The sequence below is a fragment of the Melospiza melodia genome, chromosome 14 (genome assembly GCF_035770615.1).
Source record: "Melospiza melodia melodia isolate bMelMel2 chromosome 14, bMelMel2.pri, whole genome shotgun sequence".
In the NCBI taxonomy this organism is placed as follows: Eukaryota; Metazoa; Chordata; class Aves; order Passeriformes; family Passerellidae; genus Melospiza; species Melospiza melodia.
The window spans coordinates 10,352,540-10,372,846 of record NC_086207.1 but is presented as its reverse complement, the minus strand read 5'-3'; the positions used below and the strand labels follow the sequence as shown (position 1 = coordinate 10,372,846).

The 20,307-nt window shown below is 41.0% G+C and overlaps 1 protein-coding gene across 3 annotated transcripts in view; it reads right to left on the bottom strand.

The window, feature by feature from the left end:
* Positions 1-424: 424 nt before the first annotated feature.
* Positions 425-20,307, bottom strand: part of ACSL6 (acyl-CoA synthetase long chain family member 6) — a 57,678-nt gene continuing 37,795 nt past the window's right edge. For 2 of the 3 annotated variants that reach the window (XM_063168650.1, XM_063168652.1), the window contains exons 10-21: positions 20,127-20,200; positions 17,045-17,122; positions 14,471-14,605; positions 13,230-13,364; positions 11,393-11,488; positions 10,506-10,578; positions 10,014-10,102; positions 9,337-9,453; positions 8,955-9,098; positions 8,130-8,231; positions 7,092-7,163; positions 425-5,059 (exon numbers count right to left, since the gene is read on the bottom strand). In XM_063168650.1, the coding sequence (XP_063024720.1) occupies positions 4,919-5,059; positions 7,092-7,163; positions 8,130-8,231; positions 8,955-9,098; positions 9,337-9,453; positions 10,014-10,102; positions 10,506-10,578; positions 11,393-11,488; positions 13,230-13,364; positions 14,471-14,605; positions 17,045-17,122; positions 20,127-20,200 (1,256 nt within the window). In that variant the 3' untranslated portion in view covers positions 425-4,918. Of the gene's footprint in view, positions 5,060-7,091; positions 7,164-8,129; positions 8,232-8,954; positions 9,099-9,336; positions 9,454-10,013; positions 10,103-10,505; positions 10,579-11,392; positions 11,489-13,229; positions 13,365-14,470; positions 14,606-17,044; positions 17,123-17,178; positions 17,257-20,126; positions 20,201-20,307 lie in introns of all 3 variants that reach the window. The other variant, XM_063168651.1, reaches the window with a different exon arrangement.

The window sequence follows — 20,307 nt, the reverse complement described above, 5'->3', positions numbered from 1 at the left end:
GTGAGGGAGCGGCCCTCGTGATGGAGCCGCTGAGAGCAGGAACGCGGGACAGCGGACACGAGACACCTCCAGCGGGTCCGGCGGATCCGGGCATCGCCGCCCTCGCAGGGAAAAATCCCCTGTGAAAATGGAATCAATAAATCGTGTGTGTGTGATAATCCATGTACTGCTCTGACCCCGTGTTTCAGCTTCAGGCTGTAGACAGGAGGAATCTCGTTGCTTCGTTACCTTAAAAAAATAGAGCGTATAGAACCAGAATAATTTGGGTTAAAGGGAGCCCAGATGTAATCCTGTTCCCCCCTGCCAGGGCAGGGACCTTTTCTCCCACACCCTGTTCCAAGCCCCATCCAGCCTGGCTCTGGGCGCTTCAGGCGTTTGTGGATTTCCAAGTGAAGGGAGATACAACTGCACACAAAAACCGGAGTAGAGCCCATATGCTTTGAAACTTTATTGGTTTAGACACAATCTGAAAAAATACTATGCATTCCCAATTGCAATTCATATTAAACAAGCATATACATGTGGTTATATTATTATTGATTTTAAATTAAAATCGAAACCATTACAGAAAGACTGCTGCATCTTCAGAGAACTTTGCAACGATTAGTTTTCATAGGAGATTGCTAAAATCAATCTCATGTCCCAATATGCTTTTGGTCATTATTTTATTTTACATAATTTTTTATTTTTACAACACATTTAGTTTAGCCACACATTCTGAATGACTTCATACCAATGGTGAGGACAAAGTACTGGAGGAACAACAGATTTTATAAAAGAGCTTTTATTGTATGTCAGTACACAAGAAAATCTTATGAGCAGTTTTGAGAAAGGTGAAAATTTAGTTTTTTACAAAAGTTTCCATAGATGACTCTTTGATATACATGCTAATATATACCAAAACTGAAAAATTTTTAATAACAGTTAGGATATTTTTTTTACACAAATGTATATGTTAAATTTTACCCCCCTTCACTTTCAGTTGAAAATACAATAGGCAACACTTACCAAAATGCCTCATTTGTTGGCTGCTTTTACTTTGCTAAAATACATAACAAAAAGCTGAAATGAAGGGCTTAAAGGGACTCCAGATGCCTCAGAAAACAGTTTTCTTTGGAAGAATTCAAATTTCATTTCTGGGCATCCAGATTTCTCTGAAAAGCTTCATTGTTTCACAGGTGCAAAGGTGGTATAGAAACCACCAAATGTGTAAAATATTGAAAAACATCAGTTCCAAGAAGAAACAATGATTAATTCTGATCCCTCCCCCCCCCCCAAGAATACCAAAGTGAACTAAAGATACAAAAGGCAAGCCAATAGAATTGTCTCTAAAGAAAATAAAATGCTTTTTCAATTTTTTTCTAAGGCATCAAGAGGTCTTTAAGTCACCTATTACCATGCAAAAATAGTATATTATTTCCCATTTTACATTCATCTTGTAGCATTTATTTACATATAGATCAGCAGTTTGTGCTTTTAACACATGTAAAACTAAAAAAAAAAAACCAAAAAAAAAAAAAACAACCAAAACAAAACCTAAATTAATTAATTTTTTCATTCCAGAGGTTAAGGTCAGATTATTTTGTTACACATGAGAATTTCATATTCATGGCAACAATGAGACTGGACTTTACTGTTGCTGATAGATCCTGACTAACAGATTGCAAAATGGTATTTTATCAATAAAAACTCACCCTCTCTGTATCACCTGATGTGCATCAAGCATTTTAACTTGCAAATGTGCCTTTCAGGACAGAATTATTCCATGTATTTCCTGCCCACATGGGGTTAAATACTCTGGTCTGGTTTCTGCTCATACTTTGTGCATTTTGGCAGAACAGATTTTTTCTCTGTGCAATATATCAAGCAAAGAGCATACAAAATATATAACTAAGCAAGAGCCTCTTCCTGAAAAATGTATTTTATTGTGGTTTTTTTATATATAAGACATTCTTCCAGTGATTCCACAGGCATAGCACCAGGCCCAGGAAGAACCAAGAATGCAGTACTGCAACTCTAAAACTGACTGCAAAAAGAGTTGCCACCTTTTAAGATGAATAACAGAAACTAATTTTGTAATTAGCTGTCTTAAGGTAAAAAAAAAAACAAACAAACCCAAAACCAATCTGGTTATTGGACAGTCATGGGGATTTTTCCGTGGTGGTCACAAGAAGTGTTTCAGTTGAAGAAAGCTCAGTATAAAATAAATACGCCTGGAATTTGAAGAGAAGCAGGATTGAGCCTAGCTCATGCCTTATGCAATGTCTGTTTTTCAGGTGTTAATCTCTTACATCGTTATGATTGAGGTGAGAGAATGACCTGCAGAGGAAAATTGGATATACAAGTACAAAAGAGAGCTTTTAGTTCATTTATACAAATTTTCACAAGTTCTGAAAGCATTCACACTTTTGGTGTGACAAAAACCAACTCAGATTTTACATCACCCAAGTGTGGCCAAGTCTGCATTTTTTCTTATTCTTTTGGTGTTCATATATTTGGCTCTAGTGCATCTGACATTTTGCATCAAATACCAAAAGAAGAATATAGATATATTATTCAAGGTCATATATGTAAAAATAACAGCCATCTAAGCTGTAAATAAACTCATATTGGAATCTTCTGTACTTATACAGAGTTTAGTTGTCTCAAAAAGCCGGAAATCACCTCAAGAGAAAAGTAAATCCAATTCAAATGGCAAAAAAATCCCAGTGAAAAACAACTTTTCTCTACTTTCTTGGATGACTAGGTTTTGGGGGTTTTTATTTTAAAACTGTTGCATTAAAACAGACAGGAAATTGTACTGAATTTAATTCTCCATTGCTTTGAAGGTTGTGTGTGTAATGACTGTCTTTTGGCTGATACAAAAAGGATATGAACTAAACTTCACTGAGATAAAAATCCTTTATGACTTGACCCAAAGAGCCAGATTTTATGCAATAATCCCTATCCTCCATTGACGTGGCAAATTCCCCAGGGATGCTATTGCTGCATACACCAGTGAAAAATGATGATCCCATCAGATCTCAGATATTTCTTTACTTGCTTTGGACTGATATGAGTCACTGCACTGAAATCAAATGAGGAATCAGGTGCATAAAGGGATTCAGACAAACGCACATTTGATAAATCAAACTGCCACATTCTTTGAGTCATTATGTTACTGAAATGGTTTCCTCTGTATTATTCTGAAATCATTGCAATAAATCAGTCTTCGTAAAACACTAACTTATTAATTCAATTTATTTCATTTGGAAGCATGCAACAGAAATTCAGAGAGAAAATAAGGTACTGTTTACATTAAAAATTTAAACTTTTAGCTTCAGAAGTCTACAGTGGATTCCACTAAAAGAGAGAAAATAAGTGTGCTTCCACTGTCCTAGCAAAGATCTAGCAGGCACAGCTCCATGCTAGCATGTACTGGTGCAACAAACATCAGCTAGTAAAAGACACAGATATTTAGGACCCTGTTTAGCAGAAAGAAGCTATCAACAGTCCAAGTATTCAAGCAACTTGACATGACAGTTTTCTCTTTGCCTTGTACCATGCTTTGTACCAAGAGAGAGCTCTAGAGTCTGTTCCTACTCCTTGTGAGACTTATCCCCTTTCTGATGACCACAGAAATGTAAGGTTTTATCCAGACAACTTGCTGGTTATCCCACAGAGGCCATTGGAGGTGATGCCAATGGGATTTGATGCTTCCAGATGTCTGACCATAAAGACGTTCCCTTAACAGGCCCTTCTGCCACCACATCCACTGTTCTGCCTTGCACAGCAATGGCCAACACAGCCTTTATCCCATCCCCATGAGTCTTTTGGGGCAGTATTTCTTCCCCCTCCATGGCCAGATAAAGGACAGGATGCCCTCCACTGCTGCATCTCAGGCTGGCCTTTTCCCAAACCTTTCCATTTTGCTAAGCCCCATCCAGAATCACAGCTTATTCCTTGTGCTCCATTTCTTTAGCGCTGTTTCTGAAGGGAGTTAGTCCAGCTGGACTATGCAGTATTAGCAGCCTGTGAAGTAATAAATTAGGGATTGGGAGCATATGGATTATCGTGAACTCCCACCTAAAGCCACCACAGAGCCAGTGATGCTTTTCCAACCTTGTCTGTTTGAGCAGTTCAGATGTCCTTGAGTGCACTGGACTGAAGGAGCCCTAATGCAGAATCTGCAAACCATGGATAAACTGTGTTTGGATGAAAAGGAAATAGAGGGAATTCTGTGCTATTGCTTCCTACCCTGTTCTTGTCATTTCCAGGTAACATGAATCCATTAGATGTAACATACTAATAGGTCTATTAAGTACAAACAGTGGGAAATTCCTTCCTATTTCTGTTCTGGCTGTTAAGTCATCGATGATTAAATCAAATCAATGTAATTTATGTCCTGAAAAATATAAAAACTATCACTTACTATATAAACCAATATCCAGCTTGAAGTTCCAAATCAGAGAAAATAGACTTTTACTTTCACCATCAGTCACTGATTATTTGAGGTAGACCACATTATTGAATTACTTATTATTTTAGTTTCTAATATATTAGGTTGTATACAATCAAATATCAACAGACATACCTGAAATTTTCCCTATTTTAACTAGAAATGTTTGTAGTTATTTAAAAGATAGACTTCCATAATTTACTTGGTCATAGATTGAAATTTCTGCATATTTTGTGGCAATTTAGCATAACTTTTAGTAGTGCCTTACTGTATACCTAGAGTAAAAAAGAAATTGTATCACACCTGATGGCAAAAAGAAGGGAAAATATGGTTAGTGATGAAATCCTAGAAAGATGAAAGGCTCAAATGTAAGATTCAGATGCTTATCCATTTCAGCAGTGTCGTTCTGGCTCTGTAGTTTTTGAGTATTATTCTAATATTGCTATGAAGTCCATTACTCAGAAGATTCTTCCCATGATTTCAGATGGAGATGCTTGAATATAGCTCTTCTATTTGTTTTTTGAAGTAATCTCTCAGTTCTGGTCTCTTAGCCTTTAATGTTGGTGTCAACAAACCGTTTTGCACCGAGAACATATCAGAGTGAATATAAATGGCTTTGACCTAAAATAAAAGAGGAATATATTTATAGCAAAGGTCACAGGCATCACACTGGATAAACATTAATTTTTTTGCTATGCTTCCCTCTGGTGGTGCCTCAAGTCCAGGGCACTCTTCTGCTGAGTCCCCAGGATTTCCATCCCCTGCCCACAGAAGGGAGCTCTCCAAGAGAATGAGCACATAAACTGCTTTTCTGTATGAAAGCAAGGCCAGAGCACAGTGAGGCAGTGCACAAGGGCCAGTGTGAGATCATCACTGCAGTTTCACACAGCTGAAAGGCAGTGGGGGAGAGGGCAGGGGCAGGGAGTTGTGCTAGGAAACCTCAACTTAACCCCACTGCAAAAGCAAACAGCTGATTCAATATTGCAAAGTTATCATGAAGCTTTTCAGGCACAAAATGTGTACATGATGATCATCTTTAGCTGATTAAAATGATCCAGATCTTTCAGCCAGTGCAAATGGCATTTCACAGGGCTGCCCTTGTTTGAGGCAGTGGCTCTGAGCACAGTGGGGAGCCTGGCAGCACAGATGGGAGTGAGCTTTTCCTTCCCGTGCTGGTGTGGGGGAAAGCAGAAAACTGCTGCGTGACTGGTCAGAGCCCACTGATTTAAGACAAAATTCCCCAGCCATCTGCTGCTTTTGTGATTCCCCAAGCCAGACTGCTTTGCAGTTTGTTTGGCTGGGAGCTGCAGCAATATAGGCTGCAAATCCATTTTGCATTCCTTAGATATGTGATTCATCTTTCCCTGCAAGCATCGTGGTCCAGGCCCTGCCCCCATGCAATCCTTCATAAATCAGTGTTCACACTATTAGTGCTCCCCTGTTTGCTGCACTAGCTTTCAGATCCTGGAAGCTGATGGTTATAGAAATCACACTTGTCATTCCCAAGACAGAAATCCAAGCTGCAGATGAGGATGGGGATGATAAAGAGTATCCCCATAAACAGAGAATCCCATTCCATAGGAATATTAGCCACAGTATCTGGCTCAAAATTTGGTTTTAAGATTACATATTGCAACAAAGATGAAGTTTTGAAGCCCTTTAATTTTGAAAATGGTATCATTTTTTATTCTCTTCTCTTATTATTTCATTCCAATTTTAGAAAGATGACAAGTCTTTCCTCACTACTTTATACTTTATTAATTGTAAACTGCTGGTGGAATCGATTACTTGAGGATATTTCATACTGTGAAGACCATGGCAGAGGCAAACAAGGTTTATTGGCACAGACAGTTATGTGCATTAAAAATGATGCTTTATACTGAATTATTTTAAAATAAATTTCTTTTTGCTGTCATTTCATTTGCATAGGTAACTGAGAAATTAATAATAGGGTTATGTTTAATGATGCTTCTGCTCCACTCCAATATGGTGAATTACTCATTAGAATTATCACCCAGAAACAGTCTGAACAAAAGCAAAAAAGCCCTTGCTTATTATATGTAATGATTAAGATATTTGTTTTTTTAAACAGATACAAGCATTTGACATTTTAAAGTGGGGTGGATAATTTTTCAGTGTTTTTAATGCTATGTAGACCATGGTTGATTTCAGATCTCCCCTTCTGAAGTGTTTGTAGCTCTATTGCAGAAATATTTACACAAGCAGGAAAGAACTAGTGCCCAGACTAAAGATAAAGAAACCAGCAGCATTTGCAGGTCAGGTATAAGAGTAGTCATTAGTGACCCAATTTCTAACAGAGCTTTCAGTGGCAGGAAAGTCAGACTCCTACAGATGTTTATCTTGACCTCTGGTTTTCTGGAGATTATCCATGTCCCCAGTTAAGATTTTGACCTCTGCACCCAAAACTTTCACTAAATTTAATTCAAATTTCAAACATGGGTGGGAAGCAGAATCACAGCAAATACATTTTTCTAAAGGAATAAATACAGGGTGCCAGCAGTAAAGCTCCTTCCAAAAACATCACGTGCAGCTGCAACAAAGATTTGTAGTAACATGATAAATGCTGACAAATCCCTCTTCTATACAGACAGATGGCCTGTCTGAGCACACTGAAGGATGTGTTTCATTTTACCTGCTCAAAGGAGTGAAGCCCACTCTCCTTCCCTAACCGTACCATGTCTTCCATTATTGCCTGCTGCAGTTCCTGCATCAAAACACAGAAATTCCTCATGAGCTACCATAGCCAACCTTACATGCAATTAATGCTCACTGCTCACCAAAAAAAGTGTTTCTGAGCAAAGTTCAAGTGCCTTACTAACAGTTAGCATGTAGCTAGCAAAATTCTGTTATAATGTATAAGCATTACATTTAAGTGTGGTGATGTTAAGTGTCTCCTTGGTATGAAAAGTAATTCTATTTTCAAACCAGCAGTGTGACATAGCTGTTAAATTTACAGTCCTTTCACCATCTGCCAGACTTCAATGCAGAATCACTGCCCACAGACACCAGTGGAATGGTTCAGTGACATCAGTATTTACTGATGTGATCCAGTGCAGTTCCTCAGTATTAGAGAGCATGTGTTTAAGACTGGGGTCCTTTTTATAGAATCTTCCCTTGAGTTGGAAGGGACCCACAAGAACCACGGAATCCAGCTCCCAGCCCTGCACAGAACAGCCCAAGAGTCAAACCACATGCCTGTGAGTGTTATCCAATTGCTCCTTGAGCTCTGTCAGATTGATGGTGTGACCAGTCCCCTTGGAAGCCTCTTCCAGCGCCCAGCCACCCTCTCTGGGAAAAACCTTTTCCTAATATCCAAACCTCCTCTGACAACTTCAGGCCCTTCCCTCCGGTCCTGTTGCTGGTCACCATAGAGAAGACCAACAATAAGTTTTGTTTAGTTGTCTTATTTAAGAAATCTGAGTCAACACAACCTCTCCTCCTGCTGTACTGTTGTTCTCTGCAAGAGAGACTCTTGCCCTCCTCCACCAGTGCTGACAAAAGTTGGTACCACCAGTCAACACATATCACTGGATCCAGGTCAACCCTGCTGAATGTTCAGTAAGGAAATAATTCTTGTCACTGAAATTGTCATTCCTAGACAAAGTATTGTGCACACATCATGCTACAGCAAAAAATAATAATAAAAAAAGTCTGTACTGCAGATACAAACCTTATTTTTACAGAGTTCTGCATATGTTCCTTCAAACCCTCTTTTCTTTGCCCAACCTGGCATGACCTCAGAATCAGGCACCACAATTCCCACCAGGAAGGCCTGTAGGTAAAGGAGAAGGAGAGTTGCAGGTGAAAGCTGAACCACATTCCAGGCTCTACATTGAAGTGAATACACAAGTCAGCTGAATTTCTGCATGTTTACCACTTCCTGATAATTATGTCAGTAATTTGCTAACATATTGTCATGAAGTACATTCTGATGCCTGTGCCTTTTTCTCAGGTAAAAGGTTGTCTGTGACTGCATTTACCAGCAGTTTTAATACCCTCAGTTGGGTTCATGCTCCTCCTGGACATTAATAACTCACATGGCCCCGCAAATCCCAGGCAAACTCTGATGCCAAGGGAAGGCTCATGCCTGTGAGCCTTGAATGCAGAGGATGAATTGCCATGGCTTCAGAATCTGTAAGTCTGTGTATAAATGTGCAAATTAACAGAACAAGACTGGTCAGAATGGGCAGGCAGTGTTGGGGCAGCAGTGACTTTGCCTTTTCCTGGCTTACCACAGGCATGGTGGCAAAGCACAGCACTGGAGACCCAAAGAGTGACACCAAAGCCAACTTAAAAGCTTGATCTTTGGTCACAGCATTCTCTGAGCTGCTCAGGGTCACACCAGCAGCTCAGTTCCTGCCTGGCTGTCAGGCAGCTCCAAAGCAGGAGGGAGACAGTGTGGTGTGATCCACTCACATTTTCCCTTCCTTCAAGCCCAGCTCTGTCTTCTAACTACTAAGAGTAAAGTAAGATTTTCTGAAAGCTTGGTTTGTACCTGCAGGCTGTCTCCATGGACATAGATCTGAGCAACAGGGTCACTGCGGATGTAGATATTCTCGATCTTCTCCGGTGCAATGTATTCTCCCTGAGCAAGTTTAAATATATGCTTCTTCCGATCAATAATTTTAAGGGTCCCATTCTGTTAGGAGAAAGAAATGAGAATTCCCAGAGAAGTTATTTAACCACAGAAACTCAGCAAGCTGTCTGTCTTTAACAGAGCTTTCAATTGCCTATTGTGCTTTTGAATGCTTATTGTGCCAAATATAAACTCAATCCTTTGTAAAGACAGACCTGCTTGGAGACCTAAGTTCAGCCCTTGAAAATTTACTTGGGATAATGCAATTGCCATAAGAACTCTGGGTGTGTCCAGTACGCACAGGTAACCATTTTCCAATGTCTCCTGTGTGAAGCCAGCCCTCCTGGTCCAGTGCCTCAGCTGTCCTCTCTTCATCTTTCAAGTAACCTTTAAACACATTGGGTCCTTTCACACAGATCTGCAAAACAACCAGGGGTGGTGATGAATTATTTTCTTATTCTGCTATAAATATAAGTTAAGTAGTAACTCACTAAATTTGAAATATTTTAATGACTAGGCTCCATGAAACTAAAACAGATTGGGTTAATAAACTATCTATGGCTTTTTTTTAAGCAAAAGGAAATATGAAGTAGGCTTTGCAAAACTGATTTGTTTGAAGTTGATTTGCATTCCATTTGCAGTTAAAAATAACAAAATTATTTCAATAAGTTTAATTTTTGTGTAATATAAAAATCACAGCAATGTAGAGATCGCAGCAATGTAGAAATCAAAGCAATTCAGCTCTTCTTAGCTGAACTAATTCAGTCTTAGCAGTTTAAGGAATCAGGCTGGAAGTACTGCCACAGCTCCTTTTTCGTTAATTCTTTGCTGCTCTATGGTTAAACATCTATTTTCCTTTCCTGATTGCACAATGTAACCCATCAGCAACCATGCACGCTACAAAGGTCAAATGCTTCTATAAACTACTTCATACAGTGTTAACTAGTGAGAATTTGATATAAAAATGTGATTTGCTACCTCTCCTTCTCCTTTGGAAGCAAAATAATTCAGTTCTTCCACATCCTTCAATCTGATTAAGTTACAGGGCAAAGGGGCTCCTACATGACCTGGAAATCAAAGTTATCAAGTCACTTGTCATCTCTCCTATAAATAATAATTAGCATTTTATCATTAGTTACTTGCATAGTTGTAGATACACTGGATGTTCTTGCAGGAGCTGTGTCTGTGTGCAGAAATCATTTACTTAATTAAGGTTTTGCACTATTAAAACTAAATACCGACACCTCCTCTTTGGATATAAAACCTATCCTGAAATAGCACAGAGTGGTTTGGTTTGGAAGGAACCTTAAAACTCATCTCATTCCAACCCCCTGCCAGAGGCAGGAGCACCTTCCACTAGATCAGGTTTCTCCAAGCCCCATCCAACCTGGCCTTGATGTTACAGTCCAAAATTTCCTAAAGGAATGTGCATTTCTTTTATTTCTTCCAATGGTGGAAGAAAATAATTACCTGATGTCCAGTCACCTGGAGTTGTAAAGGTGCATCCAGCTGTGCATTCTGTTTGGCCATAGCCTTCATAAACCTGACAAAGAGACAGGTATCTTTAAAAGATCCTAAAAGATTTTGCTATTCCAAACTGCAATCCCAAGCATTGCCCTGTGTTGCACAGTCCTTGAGCTGAGGCTGCAGCTGCAGTGTGTGGGTGCCCATTTGCCATGGGGACACCGTCCCTGGCTTCTACCGTGTACAAAATTCCATTTCCATAACTAGGAAAGACCATGACTCTATATCATTGAAAATAGGGAGATGATGAGTTGAGCACTTAGCCTTTGATTCAGGACATATGCTACACTATGAGAGGAACTTATTAATGGGAAAAAAAAAGGTATTTTTGTGGGACATTTTGAAAATTCACCCTTTATTTTTCTAACTAATTTTAGGCTCTCAAATGAGACCTCTCAGTTGCACTGGGTTTCCTCTCACAGAGAAATAATGCAGCGGACAATTCAGGTGGGTTAGGCTGATGTCTGAGGATTAGCTCTCTCCATTTATATATAGAATAAAACTCATGTAATGAAGTTCCCAGCACGAACACATTTAATTTCACATACTCAATTTGGTGCTGAGAGGTGGGTGGGATGAGCCTGGGGGTTTTTCTGGGAGATGCCCAAAGTGAAAATATCTCTTGCCTGTTACTGCCATCCCAGAGCTGTTCCCACCCGCTGAGCTCTGGGTGCACCACGACTCCGTGGCTGCCCCAAGCCCGGCTGTTCAATCCATCCTGGTACAGCTGTCCTGAATGCCCTTCTGAGGGTCGAATCCATCTCCTTTCCTAAACACCAGGTGCTCTCTTGCTAGCAGTGGATGAACATCCCTGAGCAGGCACACAAACCCACCTGGCATCCGAGGGCGGCGCGGAGGAAGCCCAGGACGGTCGGGGACGCGGGGGCAGCGCCTGTCACTATCATGCGGACACAGCCCCCAAGGCTTGCCTGGTTGGGAGCAGGAGGAAACAAAAGAAAGCATCAGAGGCTACTGCAGATGGCAAAACCATGAGCTTGCACAGAATGCTCTCTCTAGGATAAATGTGCAGGATCTCCTGCCCATGGCTTGGGGTGAGAATTAGATGAACTTCAAGGAGCCTTCCAACCCAGCCATTCTGTGGTTCTGTGGTGAGGCCATCTATGGAAATATGAACTAGCTCTGAAGCTTTCCTGAGGGATAAAACCCCATTCAGTGTACAGAGACAGGAGTGCTCCTGTCCCTGGCAGGACAAGCTGCTCAGCCTAGGCTCCTGCAACTGCTGTGCCTGGGCAGGCTGCAGAGCTGGCTCTGGGAACTGCTGGGAAAAACAGACTCTTCCCCATCCAGTCTTCTTTGCTTATTTACACCTCACTGGTTTTAATGAATTGCCTCCCAAGCCCTCTAAAATAATGTTGTCCCTTTTTTAAGGCAGATGACCTTCAAATATTTCTGGAGGGTATTACATCAATTCCTGTGTCCTATTTCACTTCTTTCTCCTCCCCCTTCATTTCCTTTTCTTTATTCTAGAAGTAAAAAAGAAAACCCAGCACAAAAGAAAACAACTGCTGACTGAGTCTGCCCGTCTCGCCAGCCCTTGCATCAATATGCGGCCTGGCTCGCTCCCGGCTGGGTGAACTCTGCTATCTGTGCACACTGAGGACAGCTAATCCAGAGACCACAAGTACAGTCAGTTTCTTTAGTTAAAAATAAAGTGGCATGTCTCCAGATAAGTCATCCGATTAAAAAAAATGAAGTAATTAGAGCCTCCTGTAGTAGTACAGAGCCCAGAAAAACCTGGTTTAAAGCCAATTTAATATCTTTTTTTACTGAGATGTGTGGGAAGCAGAAGGGCATTCTGATTTCTTTATTCATGGTTGCTAAACCATGATTCATGTGTGCATTTTTCTTTACAACTTTATTCTTTTCCTAGGAAGAAAAGTGGGTTTGAATATACCCAACTGCAACTCAACCCTAAGTCCAATACTATTTGTTGGGATTTTCCAGAAAACTTTGGAGCAGCATCTCTTTGATCAGTGACCTCCTTTTCATGACCACCTGTCTGAACTTCATCCCTAGATACCTTTCCTCCTCCCTCTCTCTTCTGTCTGAGAGCTGCAAAAAATTTTTGGCAGTATTCCATAAATTAGTGATTTCTTGGTGCTGCTGAAGAGGAATGTAGCAAATGTCATCTTAGCTTGCCTTGTATTTCTCCATTCCCTCTGGAAAGTTATCCCTGAGAGAATTGAAATTTTGACATTATGCATGGTGCTTAAAAACAAAAACAAACAAAAAAGGCAAAACTTCACTAGCAACAAACTGTGCTCAGTTCCCTTTCTCGATTCTATTTTCCAGTCTGTTGTTCACTATTGAGTAGTGATTGCCCACAGTTCATCATCAGGCAAGTGGACTACAGTGACTTTAAAGAATCATAGAATTGTTAAGGCTGGAAAAGACCTCTAAGTCTTAACACTCATCAAGTCTCACCATCAATCCAGCACCATCTTCACAACTAAACTATGTCCTCAAGTGCCACGTCCGCCCCCTTTTCTAACACTTCCATCACTCCCCTGGGCAGCCTGCTCCAATACTTGACAATCCTATCCATGAAGAAATTTTTTCTACTGTCTGAAACTGCCTTGTCAGAAAACCAGGCATTGCTGGAAGAAACGAGAGTTCTTTGACTTCAGACTCACTTCTTGAATCACTTACCTGTATCTTATTAAAGAAAAGTTTATCCCACAAACTGTCGTTTCTAATGATGCCGTTTCGAACTTCGGCCTTTTTCCGTCTGGCCGCAAACTCCAGGATCCAGCGCTTGAGGGATGTGTCAGCCTGGCTGAAGATCTGTGGGAGCACAGGATGGCAGATGAGGTGTCACGGAGGAGAGGGAGCACATCAACACCTCTTCTCCCCATGACACCCACACAGCCCGGTGGGCACAGTTACATTTGCAGCACAGGCAAACAAGTTTTAGTTCTTTTGGGATTTGTTAGTGGGGAAAAAGGAATTATGTGTTTCGTTCCATTCCCTATTGCACATGTGGTTCCTTTGGGGGGGGGAAATACAGGATGGTGGTACAGGCCTTGACTGGATTGACAGGGCTGCTCTTAATATAAAATTTCTGAGATGGGGTTCAGTGAAATACAGGCAACCTGAGCAACAGGGAATAAGCAACATGAACAGGTATCAGTGGTGGCCAATGTGGTGATGGGGGCTGCATTTACCTGAGCTGAATCAGGCACCAGCACAAATTCCACTTCAACAAATGAGAAACTCCCAGTGCCTGTCCCTTAATAAAGCACAGAAGCCCTGACCTTTGGGAAAAATTACATCAGTAGCTTGTGCTTAAGCTTGTCTTTAGCAGGTAAGTCTTCTGAGGAATAAATATTCCCAGCTAGTCAAACAGATTTAACATGATGATCAGACGTGCCTGTCTTAAATACCCTGCAATACCTTTACCTTAGTTTTAAAGATTTCTAATCCAAAAGCCACTGTCACATTTACACTGCCTAAATCCTCAAAGGCTTTTTGAAATTTCTGATTTCCAGCTGTTGTTGCCACCAGAACAAGAGATTTGAGTTTCAAATCTGGTTGAAGGGCACAAAAAGTCCTTGTGCAGCCAGGTTGGACTGATGTTTCTGTGACAAAAAATATCCTGTATCTCTAGAAACATCCCTGGTAATTTTAGTGAGAACAAGGTAGGAGGCTAGTACAGAGGGATTTCATATTCATATGGGATAGCTGTGTCTGGAGTCTGTGTAAGTCATAATACAGACTTACACACTGAAGGAGCTGTATCCATTACACAGGGTGAGAATGTGTCTGCAGCAAGGCAGAAATAGTGTCATCTGCTTGAGAAGTCTCCATGACTAAGGGAATTCTTCCACATGAGTAGTAAAGGGAGATAAACTCCACTGTTCTAAAAAGAGTGAAATCAAAATGCAGCTCACCTTGTCATACATTCTGTTCAGCAGCCGTGGCACCACGGGGAAGATGGTTGGCCTCAGTGCCTTCATGTCGTCAGACAGGAGGCGAATGTCGCCTTGGAAGAAGCCAATCCGCCCTCCGTGGCAGTACACTACAGACTGAGGGGAGAAAGAGGAGCACATGTAACCCCTTGGCTTTCAATTCCCTAAGCAAAGCATTCCTATCCCAAGCGCAGAAGTTCCTTTTCTGCTCTGCAATGTGGCAAAAATGGGACTTTGGAAATACAATAAAGTAACAATAAAATTTGCGCTGAAGAGAAATATCCAAATAGTTCTGGGCATTTTTCAGTACAAGCAATTCAGCATCTGGCAAATTTACCACTTGTTCTGGAGGAACAAGGAATCAAAATTTTTAGAAGGGATTTCCCTTCATCCCCTGCATATGGGGATAGAGAAGTCCCAGTTAGGGTCAGAGTCTGGATCAGAACTTTCCTAAAGCCCAGCCCTCCCATAGCAGCTCACAGCATGAGGACCTATCATCAATACAGAAATGCAAAGTAAGAAACATTATAAAACACAGAGCAGCAGCCAATTTTTAGATGTTAATACTTTAGTTTTGTTTAAATACAACAATATAAACTACGTTAGCAATACAGTGCCTGATCCAGTATCCCAGAAATAGAAGCCCACTTCATGAAAGGTGCTTGACTTGTATGGAAACTACAAATCCAGAAGCCTTGGACTTGAAAACAAAGCAGGGTGTTTTCCTCATCAGCAGAATGGAGCTCAATATGTGAGATGGGGCAGAGGGGCTGCTGGCCATGAGCCAGCTGGTAGCGGGTTGCTGGTAACCAGTAACCCTGCCAGGGAGCCATCACAGACTGGGTCACTCTGGCATTTTGTCACTGAAGAACGTTTGGAGACCAGCACTTCTCCCATGGTTTTACAGTGCATGGAGGAGAAAGTGTCCTCAGCAAGTGCCCCTGTGATGCCAGAGCTGAGCCCAGCCTTCCTGAGTAGACTGAAAACTTCAGCTCCCTTTTGTGGGCTTGTCTTCCCCAAATAACTAAATAAGTTGAAAATTCCTTAAGAGACATCCACAATTTTTGTGCAGCTCCTAAAAATCTGCAGTGCTAACCAAATTGCTCTCACTGCTCTGTCAGACAGAGAGTGTCTCCATCAGCTGAAACCACAGGAATTTTACACATGTGATGTGGGTTTAATGAAAATCACACTGCTGAATCTGTGCTTTACACTGCACATGAATTTAAAAAAGAAAGTAACCAGTGTGCTCATTGAGAATTGAAAATAACAACTAGAAATTTTTAGTTTTAAAGAATCTATCTTTGAATGTATGATTTTAATTGTAAATTACAGAAATTAATAATGTTGGCTAAAACTAGGGACACTGATGCAGTGCTTGCTGTTCAAAATGCTTTTGAAAATTACTTTTTAGCCCTTTTGAAAAAATCCATATATTAAGCTGTTTCAGATGGGAGGATAAACCTGGACATCCTTTGGAGGCTGTCCCTTTCAGTACAGCAACATCCTCTGAAATGAAAGCATTTTCAATGTTTCTAATTTCTCTCTGCCCACCCATCAGATGAATTTCGAATAATTATATTCTTGTTTGCTGAACAGTGCTGGCACATTGACCAACTTTCCTTGCAGGTGGAGAAAGGCTGGGCTGTAATTCTCCAAATCTTTCATGGGCTTTTACTTCCAATTTGTGAGAGTTTTAACAGGGAAAAAATATATTATTTTTGGCACAGATGTTACTAAGAAATGGGAGGTTTTTTTTATTCAGATGCTTGTCTGACTCAGAAAGTGTGCTTTCAGCCTGAAACAGGCCTCCCTGAGAAAGTACAGAGCTGCAATTGGATCGAGATCCAACCTTCACATACTGGATCTATTTTAAGTTTGCAGCTTCTCAGGCCAGGAGACCTGATGTGACTGTCTCACCTGACTTGCCTAACTCACCAATTGCAGCACAAGTCAAAAAGAGACATGGAGTCAGTTCTGTGGGCTGGCAAGAGCTTGGATCTGCCCTAATTCCTGGGGGACACAGGCTCCAGTGAATGGCCACCACATGCTGCCCTGCCAGGAGGATCATGTGTCTCACCATGATCTCAGTTTCTTCCTTTTCAGTACCCGCCAGGTTGGGGTTTTTTTTTTTGCAGATCATGTTATTTATGCAAAAAAATAATTTTAGCTGATGTAGAAAATGGCATGAAAGTATCTTGACTCACACAACACCTCATCCTAGAGTGCTTTGAAAATCTGTCCTAGAGATTGCTCAGGTAGCAGTAGCCATGAGCTGAGTGAGCCATGAGTTTGGCTCATTGCTGAAGGGCTGTTTCTCAATCCTTGAGCCAGGTGTAAGCTGGAGAGCTTGGGAAACTCTCCTGGCCTTGCTCTGGACTCACAGCCATGTCACTGAGACCATGGCTCTGGTGTTATGCACATGGCACTTCTGGAGTACAAGCCTTTTTAGTGCTACAAGATATCGCTGGTTATTTAGTATTTTATTGATTTTATTTTATTTTTTCGTTTGTGGCGTGGAAAAAAAGACGATTTCCACTGACACCATGACCTTACCTGTACCATTCTCTCAAACATGTGTGCTAAAGGCAAATAGGAAATGTGTACATCCTCACAAGTAGGAGACCACTGACTCTGGAAGAAAACACAAGGAGCCCCACGAGGCCTCGTCAGTTCAGGCAGTTTCTTACCTGTATAACTCTTTCAAACATGTGAGCCAGAGGCAGGAAGGAGATGAGCACATCGTCCTGTCTCGGAAAGATCACTTTCTGCAGGTGGAGGGCATGGGAGACAGAAAGGAAAGAAACACTGACAGGAAGACAACAAGAAAGTCATAAAATAATAAAAAGAAAAATGGCACCAGAGGAGCAAAAGGGTAAAGATTGTCAAGAGAGGAGGGAGCGGCGGACACAGGGAAGCGTTAAAGCCACAGCATCATGGAGCTCAGTTAGCAGGAGGAGTAAAGAGCACGGAGATGTACACACAGGGCAATGCAGAGGGCTCTCCTTGGCAGAAGGCAGATTGTACCCACGCAGCTCTCGCTGGCAATGGAGGCTCACCCTGATGGAGAATCCCATTTTTATTCACTGCTTTCTACCAGGAGGCGCCGAGACCCTGATCTGTGCTCTCAGCTGTGCCAGGCAGCAGGATCCTGGTGCAAACCTGCAGGAGCCCCCAGGATCCCAGTGCTAACCTGCAGGAGCCCCCTGGACACCAGCAGGGCCCTGCAGGAGCAGCACTTTCCCACGTTGCATCCAGCCCATTCTAAAATCACAGTGTTACTAGAGTCAAAATTAGCCTTTTTTTTTTTCCTTTTCCTTGGGTTAATCATTGGTTTGAATCAATGTGTTGGAAAACTAATGATTCAATCTTAGGCTTCAAAATTACTTCTGTTAGTGTTTCTCATCATTTTAAATGATTAAAATATGATTTTAGGGGCATTATGACTGTCCCACAGATGAGAAAGAAGAAGGGAATAGGGGAAGAAAAGTGACCAAAGTCTTAATTTTGCCAAGTTTTTAACTCTCTCTTGAAGGCTGGAATAAACAAAGGCCTCAAGAGCCTTACCTAATCCATTCCCCAAAAGAAAATAACCTTGCTACCTGCATTTCCTAGGGAACAGCTTGCTGTAATATTATGGATTAGAAAAACGGAAAGGTTGACTACCCAATAATTTGCATCAAGGCCAGTGGTTGGTGGAAAATGGGTATAAAAATCTATCAGCTCACAGTGTTAACAGTTTATACCCACTTGCACCTCCACTGCTCAGAAGGAATCAATAGCCCATGACCTGGGATACAGTGGAGGCAGACACAGGAGTTCAAGCCTCAGGGGATATTTTATTGAAGTTAATTCTGGGCTGGTCAGATTTGGGTATGGCCTCCCAGCCATCACCTACCGAAGTCAAACATCATTGACCTTGGGGTGTTCTCAGCATCCCATTTCATATTATTGTGTCTGTCAGTCTCAATGAAGCCATTAGGGCCTGCAGATCTATTTATACATTATTTCAAATTGGCTTCATTTTCTGCAAGCACAGTAATGCAAAACCTTTAATATCAACCAGGGTTGTTCTTTTATTACTGCTGTAAGAGCCCAGACAAAATAATCTGGTTTTAAATCAGAACAAAATTATGCTATTGAATAGCATTTCACAGTTGGCACAGTTAAATATAAAAATGCAAACAGCTTCTTGGTATTTGAGAACAACCTTATAAAGCTTTGGACTCGCTTAAAAATACATTTGGTTTGTAAAAATCACTGAACTAAGCAAAACTGCCACAAGAACTTGTAAACAACAAACCCACAGAACTTCTCATTTTGTTTCTTTAATTTATACTACTTTTAAATGTTTCACACTTTACTCTATTTCATTACCATGGTCAGACATTACCCAAATCTTGTGGATCAGCTACAGGCATTTACCCTCTGCTAGCAATACTCTGGTGACTGGAGACAAATTTACAATCACACCAGACTTGGGTCTCAATCTGATACCTTTGAGATTAATCAGGGTTCCACTCCATCAACAAACACTAAATCCATTTTAGTGGACCAGTTCTGGAAAATGCCAAGTTCCCTCAGTTCTAAATTAGCACTGTTCCAAAATAAATGCCTGCCCATAGAAGCTCAGGCCTCCCCACACCTCAGCTTCCATTTGTGCCTCTTGCTGCCACTGAAGCTCCATGCTGAGGAGCCCTCACTGGCATTTTGTGCTGCACACTGTGGAGGCACAGTCCTGCAAACATTGGCACATGTGAGTTCAGTGGCATTTCTTACATCACATGTTGCAGTTTCTTTACACCAGGGGTCTGGAAATCTCAGAAAATTCCAGGATTAAAATAAAAAACTTCAGTAATTTCAACATCAACAATAAGACCCGTAAGGGGTATGAGATAACCAATTTTCCATCCTATGTGCATGTAATTACTTTATAGAATTCCTGTTCACTACCAGAAATTATTTAGAAATTATTTAGATTTGTTTTATATAAGATGTATAAAATCCTTACTATCCTTACAACTGATTTCGCTTCCTATATTGTTTCTAAACATGAGTTTACAGTTGTGTGGAACAGATTATAAAGGCACTTGGCCAGCACTCTGCTGTGCTCTGTTAGAAATATGTATAACATAAACTGAAATATACTGGAATATCAATGAAATTAACCATTAACCATTCTGGTAAAAAATCATGTATGTTCTTAAAAATATATATATTTATACACACATACTTTGTATGCAGAGAGGTTTCAAAGAAATAGTGACATTTTTGGGCACAATGAGACACACAGAGCACAAGAGAAGCTTGAACTCCTCTTCAAGCACCAGTTGCAACTGTACAGGGCTTGTGTGCTCTCCTCATTCTTCAAAAAGAGTTAATGAATTGATTTACAGAAGTCAGCATTGTTTCTCAGAAGCCCTTAGTGCCCTACAGAGCCTGGGAGCCAGAGCTGCAAAGAGGATTTAATGCCCTCCAGTACTGTAGATTCAGCCTTGCTCCATTCCCACGGATTTGGCCCTCTGAGCAGGAAAAATGTCATCTTTTATCTGCAAGAGCATCCTTCCAGCCCATGCAGGGCCACAGCTCAACCCACACACCCTGCACATGGCAATGTTTTCTAGCTCAGGGTAATCACCTCTGTCACTTTCAAAAAGCCTGAAAAATCCGCCACCACGTTTCCATGGGTCAGCATAGCACCTTTGGGACTTCCTGAAAGGAAACAGAGAGGGAGTTTAAAAGATAAGCCAGAAGGTAACTTTCAAAAACTGAACAAAAAAACAAAACAAGAAATGTCTAAAATATTATGTTCACTTCTT